We start from the raw sequence: 21,603 nt of genomic DNA, 5'->3' as shown, positions 1-21,603 counted from the left end.
CACGGAATTCTCAGAGTTGGAAGGGACCTCTAGAGATCATCTAGTCCAACTCCCCTGCTGAAGCAGGGTTGCCCAGAGCACATCACTCAGGACTGCATCCAGGCGGCTCTTGAAAATCTCCAGAGAAGGGGACTCCACACCCTCCCTGGGCAGCCTGTTCCAGGGCTCTGCCACCCTCACCGGAAAGAAGTTTCTCCTCATATTTAAATGGAACTTCCCATGTTCCAGCTTGTGCCCATTGCCCCTCGTCCTATCACTGGAAACCACTGTAAAGAGTCCAGCTCCATCATCCTTCAACCCACCCTTTAGGTGGATTGAATGCCAATGCCACGGGCAACTCAAGACCAAGACCTGAACTTGTGTCCAAAGCTACCTGGACCGGGCAACGTGCCCTGCTGGCAGCGTCCTACAGATCCCAGTGGAAATAAAACAGCATTACACCTCTAGAACAGTTATGATGATGATGATGATGATGATGATGATGATCATGATCATGATGGAGTGTGCTTTCCAAGAGAAGTGCTTAAAGCCCGGCTTTGGCAAGAATCGAGCTACAAGCCAAGCTCCTGCTAACTTTAAGGAGTAGATGCCTGTAAATCACATCACTAGACTGTGTAAGTCAAGGTACTTCATATAGAAACTCTTTACCTTTCATCAGACATGAAGAAAACATGAGGTATGAAAGGAATACAGTGCTGAAGAGATCAACAAAACCATGAAGCTTTGGTTCAGGAAGAAAAGGGGAAGACACCGCGGGTCTGTGCAGAGGCTGGGGATGGCGCAGCCAGGGCTTTGGAGCAGAATGAAGCAACAGAGTTTTACGTACGTTAACGCCGCCCTGGGTCTCCAGGATGGTAAGGCAGGCACAGAAGAGTTAAAGAATTAAGTCATGTTTCCTTGTGAGGCTCCATTAAGCAATACAAGTGAGTCTTGTGTAAAAGGATTTTTAGTTCATCGTTACAAGTGCGGGTAATGAAGAGGATGCATGCTGGAAATGTCAGATGATCCATAAAGAACCGCTGCTGCAAGATTTATCGCTCTCACATCACACTGCTCCATCACTCCACCTGAATAATGAATGCTTTTTACGTTCACATTTGTGTACAAAACCCATTTGCACAACAGAGAAATAACTCTGGAAGCAGACAGAGATTCTTCCTCATCTCTCAGCCGGGCCCCGGCTGCGCTGCCCGCACCGAGTGCCTGCGCAGTTAACGAATACATCAGCGCCCACCAATGCATCACCTTCCCCGGACCCACTCCCAACCGTCTTCGGTCGGAAAAAAGCAGCAAAAGCACAATTTATTTTGCAATAACACACTATAGTGATGGGGCATTAACTAACATTAAGATTAATTGCTCTGAACTAATGAATCATCCATTACTAATCCCCTCGGATGAAGCTACGCAACTAAATAACACACTGTAGCTGGACTTTTATTAAATTCTTGGCAGAGTCTCACCTTGCAGTCGTGGTCACAAAGAAATGTTTATTAATTTCTACAAGAGATTTCTTGATAGAAAAAGAGAAATATTGTAAAGAAACATGAATCAAATTACAGATGAACAAGGGTAGATTGAGCTGAGATGTGGGGAAGGAATTCTTTGCTGTGAGGGTGGTGAGAGCCTGGCCCAGGTTACCCAGAGAAGCTGTGGCTGCCCCATCCCTGGAGGGGTTCAAGGCCAGGTTGGAGGGGGCTTGGAGCAACCTGGCCTGGTGGGAGGTGTCCCTGCCCAGGGCAGGGGGTGGCACTGGATGGTCTTTAAGGTCCCTTCCCACCCAAACCATTCTATGATTCTTTCTAGTTACCACATCTCTTCTTACTCCTGCCATGCAGGACTAATGAAGCTTTGGGGTAGTTTAGACCCGACTGCCAGGCAGGTCAGGGTCCCAGGCTCTGCCCAGGGTAAGAGCACACTCCTGGAGAGTAAAGGCAGACCTGGTAATCACAACTTGCTTGTGTGTCAAAGTACTGAGGCAGCACCTCAAAGACATCCAAATTTCACAGCTTCCTGGTGCATTTGTTGGAAACAGAGTGATAACATCACCTCCAACCTCAGCTACTTTACGATCCCACACAATGTTTTTCCGTCTAGTTAAAGCCTTTTTCTTTGGCTCTCGTTCACAAACACTCTCTACAGGTAAAAGCCACCTACCAGTTTCCATCTCTGCTCCGGAATAGCGCTGATATCCACAGGATGACGCTCTATTACATTGAGAAAACGGGCCTCGGGTACAGCAATAGCACAGATTATATGGATCCACCTGGAAAAAAAAGTTAAGAGAGAAATCAGTGCCTACCATTTTCTCAAGAGGGCAGTTAACATTTCTCCGACTCCCCCAGTATCGAGGTATATTTATGGTTGTTGGCAGCCTTGGCAACATCACCGACTGATTGTTAATCCCCGTTGCACAAGGTAAATGTCTCTGGAACAACAGGGATCAACCTTCTCATGCATCTGATCTTGCACGATACTAAACATCCTCTGAAAAGACTTTTCTCGGAGAATGAACCAAATTTAAGAGTGTTCAGAGCCACATTACCGCTGGTACTGAAAAGCCTAGTGCAGGGTGTAAGACAGCAGAGTTATTCAAGCTCATCCTGCCAATTCAGTGAGAAGGAGTTACCTCCACAATGCCAAAACTACACTGGGCATCAAGACCAAATTCACAATGCTAGAACGTTAGGTGCAGTACAGAAGGACAAAACATTTAAGAACATCACTTACCGCCCATCAGTGGTCATCTGAAGGGCTCCTCCCCTGAGATTACAGAGGCAACATTCCTGTAGGAACAAAACTCCTTCAGAACTGGACCGAAAAGCTCTCTCAGACTCTCTGCCTTTCACAAAACTGACACATCTGGGATGCAAAGGCAAACCCTCCCACCACCCATCTCTGTTGAAGAATCTAATTAATTCCCACAGTAGGTTTTCTTCTGTCTCCAGAAGAGCGATCCTTACCGCTGCCCACGCATTGGCCGAGCACCGGGAGCAAGACCAGCTTTCATTCACCAAATCTGGACGTATTCCGTAACAGCCTGAAAGAAAAAAACAAATTTATATCCTTGAGTTTTGCGAACGTATCTGCAGTATCGACTTGCTGACTTGTCAATTCAGCAGCATCTTTGAAATCAGGTGTAGCATTTGAATTCAAAAGTCATAAGAAAAGTCATTCTTGGGAAGGGGGAGCAGAATTTGGGACCAGAAGGTCTGAAAACAAACAAAACCACACACAGGTAACCCTCAATACTTTTTTTTTCCCCCTTTTGCAAGGATTACAATAGCAGTGCTTTGATTCTTCAGGCAAGAACTAGGCTCAAAAGTGATGCCGCTACTGCTGGAATGCACTCACATGTCAAAACAGCTCAGACCACCAAATTTTAGCACGACCGAACCAGTCATCTTTGCTCAGTGGTATTATGAGGAAGGACAAACCCAGTAATACTGCAAGGAAATTAAATACACGCATTTCACATATTTAACAGTATTTCATCTAATACTAATTTCTGGTTATATGAAGTGTTAGAAATCTCTGACTTCACAGAGCGTCAATGACTGCAATACGCAAGCACCAAATCCTCCTACGTACTTCTCCGTGGCACCAAAATAGCAAAGTGGTATTATACTCATTATAAAGACAGGGAAATAAGACCAAAAAAGCCCTTAAAATTCTGTAAAAGGCACTGAAGTTTGCCACTGAAGATAATAGGGACAAGACACACAAATACTTTGGAAAAATGGGATCTACGTGCTTCCCGCAAGCTTGCAAAGAGAGCCTGGTGCAGAAGAATTAAACATAGCACAAGTTGCTGGCCAGCATCCTGCCTAAACAGAGTTCACCCCATGGCCTTCACCTATCCCAACAAAATGGAACCCAAAATTTCAGCTGGAGAGTCTCCAACTACTCAATTAAACTTAAAAGAAGTTATTCAGAAAGCACCGAGATTGCCACAACAACCTGATTTATAAAAATCATCCACTTAACCAGATAAACACTATGTCAGAAGAAGTCAATAATATAGATCCAGAGCTGTCGACCACACCTGAAGTCTCCGTTCATCATACGGCAAACCACGAAAGCGGATTCAAACCAGCCCTAGGAAAGGGGCAGGGGCGTCGAGTCTAAGACTGAGCTGGAAACTGAGCTGAAAGGGAACAGACGCCCTTCACTGAAATACTCAAAAATGCTCCAAATGCCGTAGAACAGGCTGAAATTTCAGCACTGATTTCTTGCCTCAGGCCCAGAGGCAACTGGACCGTGGGATCTGAGGGGAGAAAGTCCCACTTACTGAACACCAGATCGTCCCGTAATGATGATCCTAACGGAACAAGAAAAGTATGCTCTTTTTACGGGTTTTGTCAACGTCTTAAAAGCCCGGAAACCTTCACAAAAGCTTTCGGCTCTGCACGTCCTTGCTGCTGCCGTAACCCAGCACAGCTGGCTGAGGGCACCTCTCCACAACCAGGAGGCTGCCAACCGGTTTTACAGCGTGCTGTCGGATTAACCAAAACACACCTCACTGCCCCAATCCCATAATAAAAGCAAATGGATTCCCCGCAGCAAAGTCAAAGGAATATCACAGTCCGGAAGTACAAGCAGAGACAAGGAAAGAACAAGACGCTGGAGACCACATGAGGCTAGACTGAGCTTCTACCCTACCCTCAAGGGTAGAGCACAGCAGAAATAGAAAGCTGAATTTCTGAGCCTGCAGATGACCATCACCTTGTCCACATCCCTCTGTCCCTAAATAGAATGTGGCCACTGAAACCATTTTGCCAGACTGGACTACTGAAGACATACAGATGTACAAGAGGCAGCATTCGGGTACAGCAGAGGGCTACAAAGATGATGAGGGGACCAGAACATCTGTTATGAGGAAAGGCTGAGGGACGTGGGTCTTTTTAGCCTGGAGAAGAGCAGACTGAGGGGGGATCTGATCAACACCTATAAATACTTCAAGGGGGGGTGTCAGGAGGATGGGGCCAGTCTTTTCTCAGTGGTGCCCAGGGACAGGACAAGAGGGAACGGGCACAAACTTGAACATGGGAAGTTCCATCTAAACATGAGGAGGAACTTCTTTGCTGTGAGGGTGGCAGAGCCCTGGCAGAGGCTGCCCAGAGAGGTGGTGGAGTCTCCGTCTCTGGAGACATTCCAAACCTGCCTGGACACGTTCCTGTGGGACCTGCTCTGGGTGGACCTGCTCTGGCAGGGGGTTGGAGGAGATGATCTCCAGAGGTCCCTTCCAACCCCATATCATTCTGTGATCTCTATTCTGATCGCTACAGAGATCCCAATTTGTGAAGTAAGAAAGCAATTTTATCCTCCCGCTCACTCTGTGGCACAGGCTCGTTCTGGCCAGAAGTGCCCGTCACCACGGATTCAGACCAGAACTAAAAGTTTCATTCCATTTCTCCAGGAGGGACAGTCCCGCTGAGCCGTGCGGTGACCTGCCGACTATAAAATTGGAACAACAAAAGTAATTCCAGCCTATGCAAGTCAAATAAGATTTCCCATCTGTCAAGATCAAAGAGCTGAACAGGAATTCGTCACATCCCCCAGTACCAGTGCAAATGTTAACGAGATGCCGTCCAATCTCCAGCGAAGGTACACTCTGCCAGGATTAATCAGATCTGCTTTTAGACGTAACTATCAGGGAAACAAACAGACATATGTTCCCTTTGTAATCAAGTGCCGTTCCTACAAACAGTAACACAGACACTAATAAAATATATCTCAGGAGCTACTCCCCAATCTCCGATGCACGCGAGAACAATACAGCCGTAGCCGGCAGAGCAATATTTGAACAAGCAAAAAGAGGGCGATCGGCCTCGTGATTTCTGCTTTATTATGAAAAAATGAAAGATAACAAAAGAAAGAGTCTTTTCTGTGGGACAGAGAAGAATCAGCCAACAAAATAAATGGTCAAAGGAATATTTGTTTGTGTTTTTAAGATCAGTGACTGCCAGGATGGACTCGAATGTATAGATATATGAGTGCCAGAGAAGGAAAAAAATGGGAGTGAAAGGTATAACCAGCACGTCAAGAAGGAATTCAAATATAGGCAACATAGAAAGAAACTCGTGAGATTCTCAATACCCCAAACGCTTTGGTGAAGGAGGAAACACTCACTAGCATGAACCTGCAGGCAGCATTTGGCACAGGATATCAAGGGACTGGTTCCATCCTCTCCAATATAGGAATTTGAAGGAAGGGGCTCCGTGTTTTCGCCGCTCGAGGTAAAGCACATCTCCGGGATGAGAGGCTTGGTCTTTTGTCCGCACTTCGAAAGGTGGACGAAAGAGGTGGTCTCCCCAACAGAGACTGGGACAGCTTCCTTATCCATCTGTAAGGACTTCAAAAGAAAATACCATCATATGGAATTGCCTCTTCCCTGGTCACAATTTTAACCTTAAAGGTGTCCAACACCTGACACCAGGCAGCACAAATAATGAACTTTAAATCCTGTCCTCTCCTGCAACCCCCGCCCCTGCCTTTTGCTCCTCTCTCTCTTCCTTAGGCCTGTACTGGGATCTGTAATTTATTCTGAAAGTTCAAAGAAGCATTAGAATAATGAGGAGTTTTCCCTGTTTTTCTTCTGTAAAAATCTAAATTCCTGAATTGCAGCTGTAAACACCAAGGAAAAAATAAAAATTAATAAAAGCAAGACCTTCCCTCCCCCTCTGCCATCCTTTTGGCATCTTTCCCTACTCTTTCTGCAGGAATTTCTCCAGAAGGGCATTTCAAGGTTTCTGGTAGCAAACCAGAGTTAAAAACAATGGATTAAACCAGCCCAGCTGCACCCAGTTTTCCTTACACCAATTATACATCAACACCCAGCAATCAGAACAGATATTTTATTTTTGGTCTCTATAATAAATCAAGATATTTTATTGAAGGGGGAGGCGGGTTCTGCTTTTCTCAGAAAAAGCTCCCAAGATAGATAGATATATATATATATATATGCATCTGCGGCACGTATTCCTAGTGGACACACAAAGCCAGATTTGGCTGCAGAAGGATGCAAGAACAAATTAATACACAACTGGGCAAATAACTAATTCATCTGATAAATTCTGCCTTTCTGCTCGTAACGTATCCCAAAGCATATTGGCGGTTTCCAAAAAATGATGTATGTGCTTACTCAGTGAGTTTTTATTTTGCTGCTTGTTTGCATATATTCCGAAGTCCGTAGCTAAACAGGAGCGATCACACGCCCAACGTGGCACCGTTTCTCTGCGGGAAATAGTGTTTGCAGCACAAAGCTCTTTATGCGCGATTTAAAAAGCGAAAGCTGAGAACGCCAGAGAAGCCAGGAAAAAATGACAAAAAAAAGGCTTCATCCACTGCCTCTGCCAAATCCAAACACGCTGCTTTGGTGTGCAAATCTGTATGAGCCTTTTTTCTTTATTATAAAGGTCTGTATCATCACTCAAACAGTAGCCACCGCTCGGTAGCCACCGCCGATGCGTCCGTCAGAGCAGGATCAGGAATTACCTGGTTGTAGGGGTAGAAGAGGGTGCAGACAGCACAGTATGGCTCACTCAGGGCAGCAGCTGCGTTGAATTTTCTTTCAGCTGGGAAATTATGGGCTTTATTCTTCCACTGGAGGGAAAGTAAAGATTTCAAAGCCTCCGGGTCGCTCATATCTTCCTCCCCAGAAAATGGAAATGTTTCTAGAAAGAAAAAAAATTCCAAAACAAGGGACAGTCAAAAGAGTCTGTAGAGAGTAGAGGCAAAACGCAGCAAGGTAGGGTTAAACAGTTAATGTTTCAGCAGCAGCAGAAGTTCAATATATATGAGAACATACAACTCATCTGTGGTTCTTCATATGTGTATATGGCTCAAATACTTCCTTTAATGGATATAACCAATTTATGGGTGGGACGGACAAGATAGAGACACCCATCAACTAATGGAACTGGCCGTGAGAAAGAAGAAGGAAGAGAATCTGGATGTATTGCCCTGGTAACTCTGCTTTCTGGCTGTGGGAACCTACAGCATCCTCTTCAAAATGCCTGATGCAAGTGCGAGGAAAAGTCCCGTTCCTCTCTCCAGCAGCCACATGCTCTGGAAGATGCGCCTGCAGCTCGTGCTGGTTTGGCGAGCCCAGTTCCCAGTTCCCACTGGTCAGCAGCCAGTCTGTTCCACCTTCCCAGAGCGCATCCCGTACCTGTTTCTGCAAACACAAGTCTCGGCCGTGAGACAGCCTGGGTTCCAGTGCTCATTTTGCTTTTCTGAGCTGCTTCACGGCTGCTTCCATCGAGTGGGCACCCCTAAGCCTTCCATTCGCATTCACCACCAGCTTCCCCTCTGCCAGAGCTCCGATAGGTACCACTCCTGCTAATTAGTTTGCTAATTCTTTGTTTTTACAAAACCTCTAAAAGGCCCTTGGCATTTTATGATTAAACCACCGCAGACTCCATTTGTGTCAGTCTGGGGCTCCATGTTTCGTACCGTTCCTCATTAAGGAATTTTAAGTCACTACAAGCGTTAAAGACATTTTCCACGCCAGACTAAGTGGAAACCACTCATGTCATTGTCAATCTGCAAAGTTTCCAAAAGAGCAGCTTTGGCCAAGGGAACTCAGAAACATCTTAGTGGAACATTATCACCAGAGCTCAGCACATTAAACCCAACCGCTCACTGCTTCACTGTTAATTACTGGAAATACGCAGTTAATGTTCTGCTCTTGACAAGCCCAAGCCTCCTCCCCATTCCTACCTCCCTTTTAAGATCTTCAGACTCTTGGGTTACCAGAAATGCTAAAAGGAACTTGTAGTAAAACACTGATGGCTACGTTTACATCTCAGATTCTAAATGTTCCCCCTATATATATATATATATATATATATATTCCGATATATATTTGCCAGACAATGTGGGAAATTTTATTGTGTTTAATTAATCAATCCCTTTTTTGAGATGATGAATGCTCTCCGTGTATCTCCGTCACACTTCACATGAGGGTTACTTCCTAAAAGATGTCTTTTCTTCCTATATTTTTATTTTTATCTTGGTATCCAAAGGCTAACAATAACTGCTAATACCACGGCCTTTTCCCCAGCCCTGCACAGGATCCTGCTGGAAAGGGAGAGAAGCAGGAACAGCCGGGGGTGAGCGAGGATTTCCTTCCGCGGGGAAAGCACAGCCCACGCCAGGAGCTGGCAGCCAGTTCCACCAGTATCCGCCCAGCACTGGGCCTCCTAACAGAACTGGTTTACAAGAATGTGTTCTACAGTCGGAACTTCAGCTACATATTCTTACACGTCCACACCTCGGGTAAGGCACAGGCAAAATTTAAAACACACCAGTGACCTCAGGTCTGCAGACTGACACTTTCAAGATGCCTTATTTTCAAAGCAGAGCCCATCCCTCACCCTTTGAAGAAATCAAGGACCTTTAATGACATTTTAAGACAGGAGCCAAAAAACCAACCAAGTTTTCCTCCAAATTTTAGCCAAGGCACACCAGAAGACAGGCAAGGATTTATGACACCAGTGAAATCAATGAAACCAGCATCATAATCCAGAGTGACAGACGGAGAGAAAAAAGGGAATTTCTGTTGTATGTTATCATCACCTTCACTCATCCCAGGACGGATTCGAGGCGAGACACAGCATTGAGGATGGCTCCAACATTTCAAGCACGTTATACACAAGCAGAAAAGGCTAACGCTAACACAATTTGTCTCAGCTGAATCTTAGCACAGCATATGCATCCCCTGCGTTTCCATGCTCGCTCTTCCTCACGGCAGCCTCCAGACCATCCTTCCACATCAGCCCTGAAAAAGCGAGGAGCGCAGGGAGCTGCTGCTATTCCCTGGCAGGGAAGGGAAGAATCTGTTTGATCACATTTTGCCCACCAGTGCTGTAAATCAGTCCCCAAGAAATGCCAGCTTTCACAGAAAGTTGCTCCTGAGCCAGGCAAGTCCCCGTACACCATCCAAGTCAAAACACTGAAAAGCATCTGTCTAATGAGGATCCTTCAGCACAAAGTTTGCTGCAAGGTCTCACACCGAAACACGAGAACTAGTCTCAACGGCCTTTCAAGGCTTCTTTCCACGTTACACATACGTGAGAAGATCAAACGCAGCACCCCTGGTGAGGAAATGGAGCTGTGGATGCGCAGAATATCCCCCTCCTACACCAAGTTTCTCTAAAACCAATGATATATTCTCTGAAGGAAAGCGAACACGGAAGACATTGTCTTTTTGAATATGAAGTTGAAAGTTCCTTGAAAGCAGGGACTGCCAACTGCACCCTCACGTACTTGCCCCACCACATAAACCTTCTCACCGTGGACTTTTCTATGTTCTGAGGACTTTATAACGTGGGCATGTCATGGTTTCACCCCAGCCAGCAGCTAGAACCACGCAGTCGCTCCTCACGCACCGTTTCCCCCCAAGAAGAGCGGGGGGAGAGGGGAAAAAAGCAGGGGAAAGGGGGGGGGAGAAAGTGGGGGTTGAGATAAAGACAGTTTAATAGAAACAAGAACAGAAAAGGAAAAATAACAATAATAATAATGGTAACTCTCACCACCCGGTGGATTGGCACCACCCCAGCAGTGACCCCCACCCCACGGCCAGCCCCATTCATATACTGAGCAGGTCATCTATGGTATGGAATATTTCACTGGCCACTCCATCTTTCTGTCTATACTGCTATGGGAAGCCGAAAAAAGGCCCTGAATAGTGTAAATATCCCCTTTCACTGCAATCACCAGAAAGAAAATTAACTCTTTCCCAGCTGGAACCAGGAAAGGGCAAGACCCAGAAGTGGTAAATTACACCACACAACAGAAGTGAGAGGTAAGAGCTTTTCTGGGTTTTTTTTTTTTTTTTTTTTTTTCCCCTAGAGTGTTATGGCATTCGCAGTGACTGGAGTGTGGGAGAAGGAAAAAAAAAACCACCAACAGGGATGTACAGTTAAGCACTGAGAGATTTTCTGCTTCTCATTTCTGGATCTGCCAAGAAAAGTTGGACCTCGACATTCACAGGAATTCAAAAGCCAACCAAAAAATTAGAATTAACTTTCCCTACACACGTAACAGCAGCCCTAACCTCCACCGCTCTCCGAGGTGAACAGACCTCATCTGAATGCAATATCTAAGAAGGAGCTTTTACTTTAAGATGTTATTTTCTGTGAACTATTTTTTTCCCCCTTTGCCCAAAACGCTGCCTCATTCTGTAGCCAGCAAAATATTTTTCTTGAGAGAAAAAAGGGTGGGAGGTGAGAAGGGACACCTCCCACGGATGAATTTTATTTCCAGCTGGGTTATCAAAATGGGAACACACTGCATTGCTGCATTTTCTATCGGTTAAGTGTAACACAAAAAGTTTCAGGCCAGTTATGTTAACGACTTCAGCAATTTTTTCAGATCACACCAGACGTACGAGCACTCCCGATGCTCGCGCACTCACCCTCGTCGCTCGAGGTCTCCTGTTTAACCACTGACAACGGGGAGCGCGTTGGGGGTTTGCCCAGTGGGTGACGACGACTCTTTTTTATCTCCATCTTCATTTTTGAAAAAGCAGAAGCAGTCTGTAACGAAGCAAAACAAGCGGGATGGGAACCCCAAAATACCTTGGCAAGCAAAGGGGAGTACAGGGCAACTGAGGCAGAACCTTTACCATAAAAAGCTCATGAATTTATACAGCAAACTTTTCACTGCTGCAATTAAGCCTCCCAAGCAAATTACTGTAGTAGATAAAGCCAAAGTTATCTCTTCAGATGTTGGGTGAAGGTAAACTACAGTGGGTTTTGTTAAAATAAGAGTAGCTTCAATCCTGCCAATTCCTTTAGCTTATGAGAAGTCTGGTCAATCACAGAAATGCTAAGGAGCTCTAGCAGGGAAATGAAGTACAGAGCATATAGGACCAGAAATATTCCACTAGAACACCAGAGTGCGTTTTACGACAAGCGTGTTTATACTGTACTGTCCCCACTGCCCCGGGTACCAGCCAGCACTGGAAATACTGCATCCATCCTCGCCACAGGGGCTCAGAGCCCTCCCCAGGGCCGGGCACCGAACGTGTTACAGGTGAGTGAATTTGCACGGGAAATCCCCAGCACCATGTGCTTTGGTTCCCAAACACAAGCAGCAGAGCTGCAGCGCTGAGAGTGAAATCCAAGCCCATTCCCTGTTTTTCAGGAGCGAGCAGAGATGAAGGCAGTAGAGCAGCCTAGCGTAGCACAGTGGGTTTTTCCTCCCTCGTCTGCAGCCGTTATCTTAGAAAACTGGAGATGAAAGGCAGGTAATTGTGCCATGCTGGTGTGGCAACGCACACTTCCCCCCCGTCCCCACCGCTTCTAACAGCGCTTTCCCATTCCCTCGGCTCCTTCAGCAGCATCATGCAGGAAAACAGAGCTACAGCCCGTGGCTCTGACTTGCTGCTAATTCCTAAACATTCCCCTCCTTCCTTTTGTGGAAACTGTCCTCAGGAAAACACTCCCCAAGGAAAAGAGATGCCTGAGACAGATTACGTGTCGTGAACTCTATTGTCCATAAAAAAGTTTTCGGCTAACTTTTCCAATGCTAGATCTCCATGATGGAAAAGATCCCCAGGCAACACTACGGAGCAGGCCAATGCTTGGAAGCGTAAAGCACACGCCATCAGCTGGACAAGTCAGAAACAAGGGGGAAGAATTATTGAAACGGTGTGATCAAAGCTCCCCTTGGGACTGCCTGGTTTTACCACTCAGAATATCGCCCTGCAGTAACCACTTGCTCGTGCTGGGTCTGCCTAGTGCTTGAGTGATCATTTCAGTAAAATCTGTCTTATTAGTAGCAGGAAAAGAGATTATCTTTTGAAGACAGTAATGACTTTGATTAATCAACTATCATCAGTGCAATGATGGACTGAAGTATGGACTGAACTGGGAGAAAATACCCAGTCCCTTCCAGTAAGAGCACTCTATGGCTCACCCACACGACACTAGTGCACTGGAGCCTCGGGCACAACCCAGGACTCCTCTCCTTCCAACTTTGCTCCTCAACTTGTTGCTTAAAACTAACAAACCTCACAGTCACCTCCTTGGTCGCGCCTACCTGTAAATCACTGACCTCTGCAGCGAGCTCTGTGTTTTCTGCTTCTGCGTTTTCCTCCTCCTTCACGGAGATTTCCATAGGGACCGTCTCCTCCTGCCAGCTCGGACTCTTCTGGGTGGCGAACTGCTCAAACGCCTGCTGGCAGGACATGCGCTCCTTGTCAAACACCACCTTTTTGGTCCGTGGAACCACGTAAAGCATGGGAATGATGGGCCGAGGTTTGAAGTCCTCTTCCTCCACCGGTGCCTCCGAGGGCTGGATAATGTTCAGGGGAGCTGGGGGCAAGCTCTTTTCTGCCGTGGAGGATGTGGGACCTGCTGGGGGTACTGGTGGCCGTGCTGTTGGTGCCTCGTCCTCTGCCAGCGGCTGCTGGGGTGGTGGCGGCGGTGGCAGCAGTGGCTGTTGTGGCAGAGGAGGCTGAGGAGCTTGCAGATGGTGCTGGTGTTGATGGAAGAGGTGCTTCTTCTTCCTCTCGCCTTTGACTTTCGGAGGACGGGCCTTTACTTTGCAGTCACCTGTTTGAAGAAACAGGCAACATTTAGCTTCACAGGCCAAGATTTCTGGGCATTTCATATTTTTCTCCTTTAACCAAAAAGCTCCATTTTGGGGGCTAACTTATTACACCATGGCATTATTCTTCCCTTCAAACAGGCAGACTGAAGGCTGTAGACACATTCAGTTGTACCTCAGCGCTGACTTGGAGAAGCCCACTTTAGAAATAAAAGACTTGTGTCATTTCTATGGACTATTTAGTTCTTGACTGGAGCAGAAAGGCTGCCAAAATGAAGGTTGCCTGGAGGGAAAATGTCTAAACCCCTAAGAAACTGGACAGTGTGCCAGAAAACATGTATTATATTACATTAGCCATGACCCTGTGTTTCAAGTTATCTGTAGCAGCAGTCTCCAAAGCGGGGTTTGCAAACTCACCCACCGGGGTGCAGGAAGAAAATATTTTTATACCATTAAGAAATAAAATATATCTTTAAAATAGTGTTTTATCTTTAGCTCATTCATTTTACAATTTCTGGTTTTATGTATGTTTTATAATGTTCGTAATATATTAGCACAGTAATACCTGTATAGATTGGGAGGTGTGCCCAAAAATTTTGTGCTAATGAGGGGCACAATCAAAAAAGTTTGGAGACCACCGTTAAACCTCTGGACCTGCCCCCCCCTTTACTGTTCCCCCTGCTTGCAAGCACAACCCTTATCTGTGTGTCAATGCATTCAACAGCCCTGGGAAATGAAGAATTGAACAAAGATACCTGAGTCATTATTACCAAAAGATTTCTACTGTAAGGTCTTTTTAAAAGATGCCTTTACAACATAAATCAAGCAGAGCGTTGAAGGAAACCCGTTCCGGACACCGTGCCAGCGCTCGTTACTGAGATATCCTTTCCTAACACTTGCTCCATTTGTCCTTGTTCCTCCTACCTTACGGTCATTCATCTTATCTGCATGGTTCTGCAGGACTCTCGCATGGCTGTGACAACAAAAACACTTCAGGAACAGCTAGACGTCTCAATATTTTTACCAGAGGCAGTAACGACCCATAAAAGTCTTCCCCACCGATCTTCCCAATATAACTCTGCTAAAGAATCCACCCAGTCGGATTTTACAGCAGTAATTAAAATTCCTACCAGCCGCCGAGCGAGTGTCTCTAGGTTAGGGCAGGAGATGCCTTCACATCTTGCCTCGTTCCATCTACAATGATGTATGTTCCCTTTGCCCGACTCTTCCCCCACTTCATGAATGAAGTTATCAGTTCACTCGGAGCAAAGTAAATAATGGCTGTTCCACAGACAGATGCCAGCGCTCAATTTATTTCATAAGAGATTGTTTTTCACCCGCAGACGCTATGACTGGATGACTCTGCTGCAAAAGGTCATTCTCCCACTATCAGGATGGGGAGGAAGGCTGATGGCAACGAAACACAGACAGACTGTTCACCCTGTAACGATGCTTCACCAACCCCAACCTACTCAACCTCCTCCGTTAAGGACTAAACCAAAGCCGACCAGCCAGACCTGCACACAGAAAATCAGATAAACCATCGCACAATGACGAGGGACCTGCAGGAGGAAGGGTTTGAAAAGAGAAGGTGAATAATCCCACAATAAGATAAAGCGCTAAAATCCCTGCTGAAATCTTCTAGGGGACACCTCAACCTCAACATTTCCCAGAAGTCTGCTCCGATGACTTTATTTACACGAATTTATAAAACAGGGAACAAGTCCAGCCCAAATAGTTCTTGTACTTGTGCAGGCAGTCCCTCAGATAAACTGGTTTGTTCTATCACAGGAAAGGAATATTGAATTTCCTTAGAGAAACAAACATATCGAATGAAAGGCAAATTGCATTTTTCCCCAGTTGCACAAAACCAGATCATATTTACTCTCTATACACTCGGAGAATTCTCTACCCAACAACAAAACAAATGCCATTCACCAGCTTTATTGACTTCTAAATGGGTAATTTGACAGCAGCTGGCGTGTAGAACTTTGTTTAAAAGTTTTTGCATTAAGATGGACAAACCAGTCTGCAAGCGAATCTATAAAATCAGAAGCCAGGAAAAAGCGAGGTAAAATTCCAAGCCCCTATCTGGATCTCACGGATACTTCCAGAAAGGGAAGGGATCTTTATGCAGAAATCAATACGGTGGGTTAACGGCAGAATGACTATCCGTGCTCCTTCTGCTGAAGAAGAAAGGCACAAGTAACAGAGTCAGGACACATGGAAAACTGCAGCACGCCGCTGGTTTTTTCAAGGTGTGAAAACTTGCTTGCCGAGAAATAATTTGAAATACAATAGGGAGCTCCCATAGGAACGTACACCATAGCTCTAGGCAATGAGATTAGAAAAACTGGGGGAGGGAGCAGGACTTCACCTGGTAGAGCAATATCCCCCGGTACAGGGCAAGGACCAGTAGAGATGGACTTCAGTAATTTAGCCACAACTTTAGTTAAATAATTTGTACTGTCAACAGTGCAAAAAGCAACTGTAAATTAGACTTATTAATCACCAGAAGCACAAACACATAGATAAGATGAAATTAAAGGCAGGAGAAAACAGGAGAGTTTTGCCAGTGCATCTCTAATACAGCACCGCGTCACAGAATCACAGAATTACAGAATCACAGGATGATATGGGGTTGGAAGGGACCTCTGGAGATCATCTCCTCCAACCCCCTGCCAGAGCAGGTCCACCCAGAGCAGGTCCCACAGGAACGTGTCCAGGCGGGTTTGGAATGTCTCCAGAGACAGAGACTCCACCACCTCTCTGGGCAGCCCGTTCCAGGCAGCCTGTTCCTCTCTGGGCAGCCTGAACCCTCACAGGAAAGAAGTTCCTCCTCATGTTTAGATGGAACTTCCCATGTTCAAGTTTGTGCCCGTTGCCCCATGTCCTGTCCCTGGGCACCACTGAGAAAAGACTGGCCCCATCCTCCTGACACCCACCCTTGAAGTATTTATAGGCGTTGATCAGATCCCCCCTCAGTCTGCTCTTCTCCAGACTAAAAAGACCCAAGTCCCTCAGCCTTTCCTCATCAGAGAGATGCTCCAGGCCCCTCATCATCTTTGTAGCCCTCTGCTGTACCCTCTCCAGCAGTTCCCTGTCCTTCTTGAACTGGGGAGCCCAGAACTGGACCCAGTATTCCACACAGCGTCCTTCAAGAAGAGTCTGTGTTTGTGTAATGGCTGCACTCAAGGGTTTTCTTCAATCCACACAGGAGAGCGTGTGGTGGATGAAGTCATCACAAAGACGATTCCACCATCCCAAAGTTCCTCCTAAACACCGAGTTCACTTAAACACCATTATGTACTTTTAGGAAGAAAACATTACCCTCAAGCACTCCCTGCATCCCGGTGTTGGATCCATCACCTGCGCAAACAGAACACACCAACACCACTGGTACAAGAGGAGAAAGCAAAAGTGGTAAGAAAACACCTTCTACTTGCTTCTGGGAGTTGTGTCTGCTCAGTTATTACCAGAACTTCATACGGCACATGCTACAAATACATAGATGGCCACAGCGACTGCCAGGAGATTTCCAAAAAGGCTCTATTTTTTTTTCTACACGATGCTAGAAAAGTCCAGAAAGCCTCCAAGAGAAACTTTTGTGCTATGACATTGTTTCCTGATGATCCTCCCATCACATTAAACAGTCTCATCCCTTAATGACTTTACGTTGCCAGATTAAGCAACACCGGAGAAAAATCAGCGAGCCACGAGCCACTTGGCTAATGGCCAGTTCTTGAAATCTTGCCTGAATTGAAAAAACCTCACGTAGCAAACGGTCACCTAAAAATCAGGTATGCACCAATTTGCTCTTACACACAGCTAAGGGCAGAGAAGTTTTCGGTTCTGGTTTACTGGCATCTCGATCACAGCGTTACTTCACGTAATTATGTACTTTGTTTACAACTGCAACACTCGAGAGGATACGTGGGAATGGCATTTAATGAAACGTGGTGGGAAATAACACGCAGCTATTTTGCAATTAGGCATTTCATCGCTTCTTCTCACATTGTTTAAAAAAATAAAATAGAATCCTCCTGTAAGACACCTGGTTTGCAGCCCAAGGCCCAAGTCTGCAGGACTCGGAACAGGCACAGCATCGGTGGGTGACACCTGCGGACTCACGGGGTGTTTTTATGCTGTTTATCACACCCAGAGAAGAGCTGAGCTTAACAACTCTCTCCCTTTTAATTCTAAGTCCCAAGACAACCTGCTAAGAATTCTAAATGTATTAATAGTAACATAATAAATTATGAATATGAAGCTGAGTCATAAAAAACAGAAGAAAACAACGTAAGGTATCTGGGTGAGAAATCCTGAAAACCTCACGTTATTAATACCTGGCCAGTCCAGCTCACCAACACGAAGCACGAGACCTACTTTGAAGCTACGAATGATTACTTTGAAATCTCACTCTTCCTCCTTCTCTAGGTCATCTCTTCTGGTCTAAGTAGAAAATCAAGTCAAATTACAACCAGAGGAAGACAAAAAGGAAGTGAAGGAGGGGGAAGCTAAATTGTCATAAGGAGGGCCATCCAAACAGATGCTATGTTCTTTTTCAAGATGAAACTAAGACACTTGGGAGAGGTAACGCAGACAGTAGGATGGAGAAAACTGGAGAATTCAGTGCTATTTAATTGCTGTATTGCATTAGGAAACTTGTGTATTTGCCAACAGTCACACTGAGCACCAGACCCCGCAGAAACTGTAAAGCAAATAGTCTAGTTCTCGTGACACTTTCTGTAATGGTGCCGAAAATAAGTTTTTCCCTCTTGTGCTAACAGTTAAAGAGCTCTTAACATGTAGTCTAAGTGTATGATCTGAAACCTATTCGTCCAGAACAGAGTTTTTATTGTTTCTCTGCCATTCTAAGGATCTTGGATCTGTCCTTGTCACTTATCTCTTGTCTCCGAAGAGGTATCAGCATTTTGGGCCATTTATTACAATAACCAATTGTTAAGCTCCTACAAGAGCTAAGAGCATACAATTTAATACACCGCTGACGCTTTCAAGCTTAGGGCAATAGAAATTAACTGTCTGCTCTGTGCTGCTCCTGCTCGGTACAACAACGATCTTCAAACTCCTTATTTCCCCTGAAAAGAGAAAACACACCGTCTAGCTAAGAGAGACTCTGGGACTGAACAAAGACCTCAATTCTTTCCCCAGAGCTTCCACAGATTTCCTTGAAGATCAAGGTTCTCTAAACAGTTGGCAGCCTCAGCTTTCTCCAAATGCTAAACAAATAATGGATATGTACAATATATGAAAATGAATTCACTGGTGTTTATGAAATGCTGGAGAGTGCCTCAAAGAGAGAGTGCATCATAGAAACATCAGCTACTTAACCACGCACATTGAGGGGGAAAGAAAAAAGCAGCTTACTCCCAGCAAGAACTGCAATCTTTCATACAGAGGCGAGAAAAAAAGAAGTATCACCAAGAAAAGCCTCCAGCAAGACGGCTGCGGTCAGGCCTTTGGACTAACTATAGGCAGAAGAAACCATAAAGGACTGGGAGTTGTATTGGACTGGGCTGGTATTAACTTCAGCCACGCAAAGAAAGCTGAAAAGCTTCCCTCCTAGAAAACCAAACCTGGAACTTGCACTCCCACAGCAGCCGTGGATCCCACACAACCCCACGGCTGCCTCTATTCCCAGTTTTAAGAAATGGGGAGGAAGGGAGGGAAAGGGGAAAGATTAATTGCACAAGGGAGTGCACAAATCATTCCTTTTCAGAGCAGGACACAATATATTTATTTGTTTCTCTATGAAATATTTAAAAATATTCCTCCCGTAATATATATTTTTACAAACCTGTAATAGTTTTGGCAGAAATTTCAAGCCCTGCCAAGAAAGCTATTTGGACTGAATCCTTAAAGAGAGGGGAAAATCAATTGCTGCTGTAAATGATGGTGTATTTCAGTGAGCACAGATTTAATATTGGGAAAGACTCCGCTGATATTTCAAAAGAAATAAACAACAGCAGACAAGTTATTTACAAATGTGTTTTAGAGAGATAGCTCGCCCCAGTTCCTCACTGAAGTGATGTGCCATCAGCGAGCAGGGCCCTCACCTTCTCCCTCAATCCCTTTGCTTCTCTCCTCTTCCTCCAGATCTGCCCCTCTTTTCAGCTCCTCTTTTACTTTCACATCTTCCAAGGCAGTTTCGATAGCCATGACGTCCCCGAGAGACTTCTGATCCTCCGTTTTATGTCTTCTGGGCTGACTCCTTTTTCTGTGAGACCTAGAAGTACAGAAGTGTGATTTGACATAAAAGAACAGCCTTCAATATATAAAACGATCGCCGACTTAAAAAAGCTGAATACAAAACAAAAGGATCTTCTTTGGAGAGCAAACACAAGGTAGCCAACAATAGCTACAGGGCAAACCGCGTATCTGAAAGGAAACAGATGAACCTTGCATAACACAACATTTAAGATCCATTCACAGAAGCCATTAATTGCCCCGATTTCTTGAAGAGCTTTTCCCCACCATTACTAATGTAAGCTCACGAGCTGCAGTTTGAGTCATTTTAATTGTATTTTAAATCTATTTTGCTTGCATTTCAAAATACAGATGAAAACTCGTTATAAACCTTCCTTTCATCCTCTTGCCTCCGTTCTATCATTTCTTTTCATTCTGTACGTGCTTCCCTTTGGCAAACTGCTGGAAGTCTGCAAAGCATCATCTTCCAGCTCCGAAATACTCCCCAGCGCTGCCAGTTTCTAAAGGCCCAGCAGAACGAATGCGTAGCACATAATCAATAGGCAGGCTATGGTTTTTCAGCAATATAATTCACAGGGTCCAAGGCCTATGAAGAAGTCTAACTAAAAGAAAACCCACATATTAATATGGTCAGACAACGCTGTTCTTTCTAAAGAGTCAACGCCGCTAAAACAAAGAGATTACAGTAGCCACGATGCAAAGAAAAATGCAAATTCAGAGTCAGGGTAATGTCTTTTGGTTAGGAACCAAGCACCTACACAGCCACTCACTCGCTCCCCGCCTCTCGCAGAGAACAGGGAGTGAAATCAGGAAGAACAACAGCCAGAAAGGCTCTGTCGGGACAGGGACAGTTTAACAGGTGACGGAAAGAGGAGAGATTAAAAAGAGAAAGAACTAAGCCCGGGAAATCCACTCACCGTCTCCCACGGGAGCCCAATGCTCAGCCAGTCTCTAAATAATGGCCACCTCAGAAGCCAAGCCCCTCTTCTTTCTCTTTACCCCAGTTTTTATTGCTCAGCGTAACATTTTATGGTATAGAACATCCCTTTGGCCACTTTGGTTCAATTGTCCCAGCCGTGTCCCCTCCCAGTCCCTCACCTACCCCCAGGGCACTCACCGGGGAGACTGGGAAGAAGATCGAGCCTTGACACTGGGTGAGCATCACTCAGCAAGAGCCAGAACCTCGGTGCCTTATCAGCACGTTTTATTTGTACCCACAGATCCCAAACACGGCCCCATGGGCTGCCACAAAGAAAGTTAACTCCATCCCAGCCAGACCCAGTACAATTTCTATTTTTTTTTTTTATAGGACCTATCAAATAGCTCCTTGAATGTTGGGTTTAAGTCTAACAAGCTCTCAGAAGACACTGCTTCAGAGACCTGCAATTTTTACACCATTTTTAGCACGCAGAGATTTTTTTTTTTTTTTTGAAAGCAGCGTTTTCCATATGGCCTCCCTGTTCCAGGCCGTTGCATCTACCATCATGTAACAAACTGTAAAACACAATCGCACCGCGCTCATCGGCCCAAACCGCTAGAAAAGCTGAAATTCAGCTTCCCAGAAGAAGTTTCAGGGCCCAGAAACTCAGCTGCTAATTAGATTTGGAGTCCAATGAAGTTAAGAGCCCTTAATCAGGTAACCAACAAAGAAAGAAGGAAAAAAAAAAAATCAACCTGAGATGAATGATTAATAGAAAAGAAAGTTGATCCATATGCAGAGTGATTTATAATTGCTAGACTCTAGCCATATGGTAGCCCTCCAAGCATAGATGTTAACTTCGCACCTGCAAGACATTCATTAGCAGGAACACAGAG

The 21,603-nt window shown here is 45.3% G+C and overlaps 1 protein-coding gene across 3 annotated transcripts in view; it reads right to left on the bottom strand.

Moving 5' to 3' along the window:
• The window catches only part of KDM4B (lysine demethylase 4B), an 81,294-nt gene that overhangs the window by 10,932 nt on the left and 48,759 nt on the right, over nt 1–21,603 (bottom strand). Inside the window, exons 10-18 of one of the 3 annotated variants that reach the window (XM_074163963.1) lie at nt 19,638–19,807; nt 17,777–17,779; nt 13,066–13,565; nt 11,423–11,543; nt 7,498–7,676; nt 6,133–6,355; nt 2,964–3,040; nt 2,731–2,786; nt 2,158–2,266 (exon numbers count right to left, since the gene is read on the bottom strand). In XM_074163963.1, coding sequence (XP_074020064.1) covers nt 2,158–2,266; nt 2,731–2,786; nt 2,964–3,040; nt 6,133–6,355; nt 7,498–7,676; nt 11,423–11,543; nt 13,066–13,565; nt 17,777–17,779; nt 19,638–19,807 — 1,438 coding nt within the window. Of the gene's footprint in view, nt 1–2,157; nt 2,267–2,730; nt 2,787–2,963; nt 3,041–6,132; nt 6,356–7,497; nt 7,677–11,422; nt 11,544–13,050; nt 13,566–17,776; nt 17,780–19,637; nt 19,808–21,603 lie in introns of all 3 variants that reach the window. The other 2 variants (XM_074163962.1, XM_074163964.1) reach the window with 2 other exon arrangements.

This window comes from Numenius arquata, chromosome 25 (genome assembly GCF_964106895.1).
Source record: "Numenius arquata chromosome 25, bNumArq3.hap1.1, whole genome shotgun sequence".
NCBI lineage: Eukaryota > Metazoa > Chordata > Aves > Charadriiformes > Scolopacidae > Numenius > Numenius arquata.
Note: the sequence above shows the minus strand (reverse complement) of the source record. Positions and strands in the feature narration are given on the sequence as shown.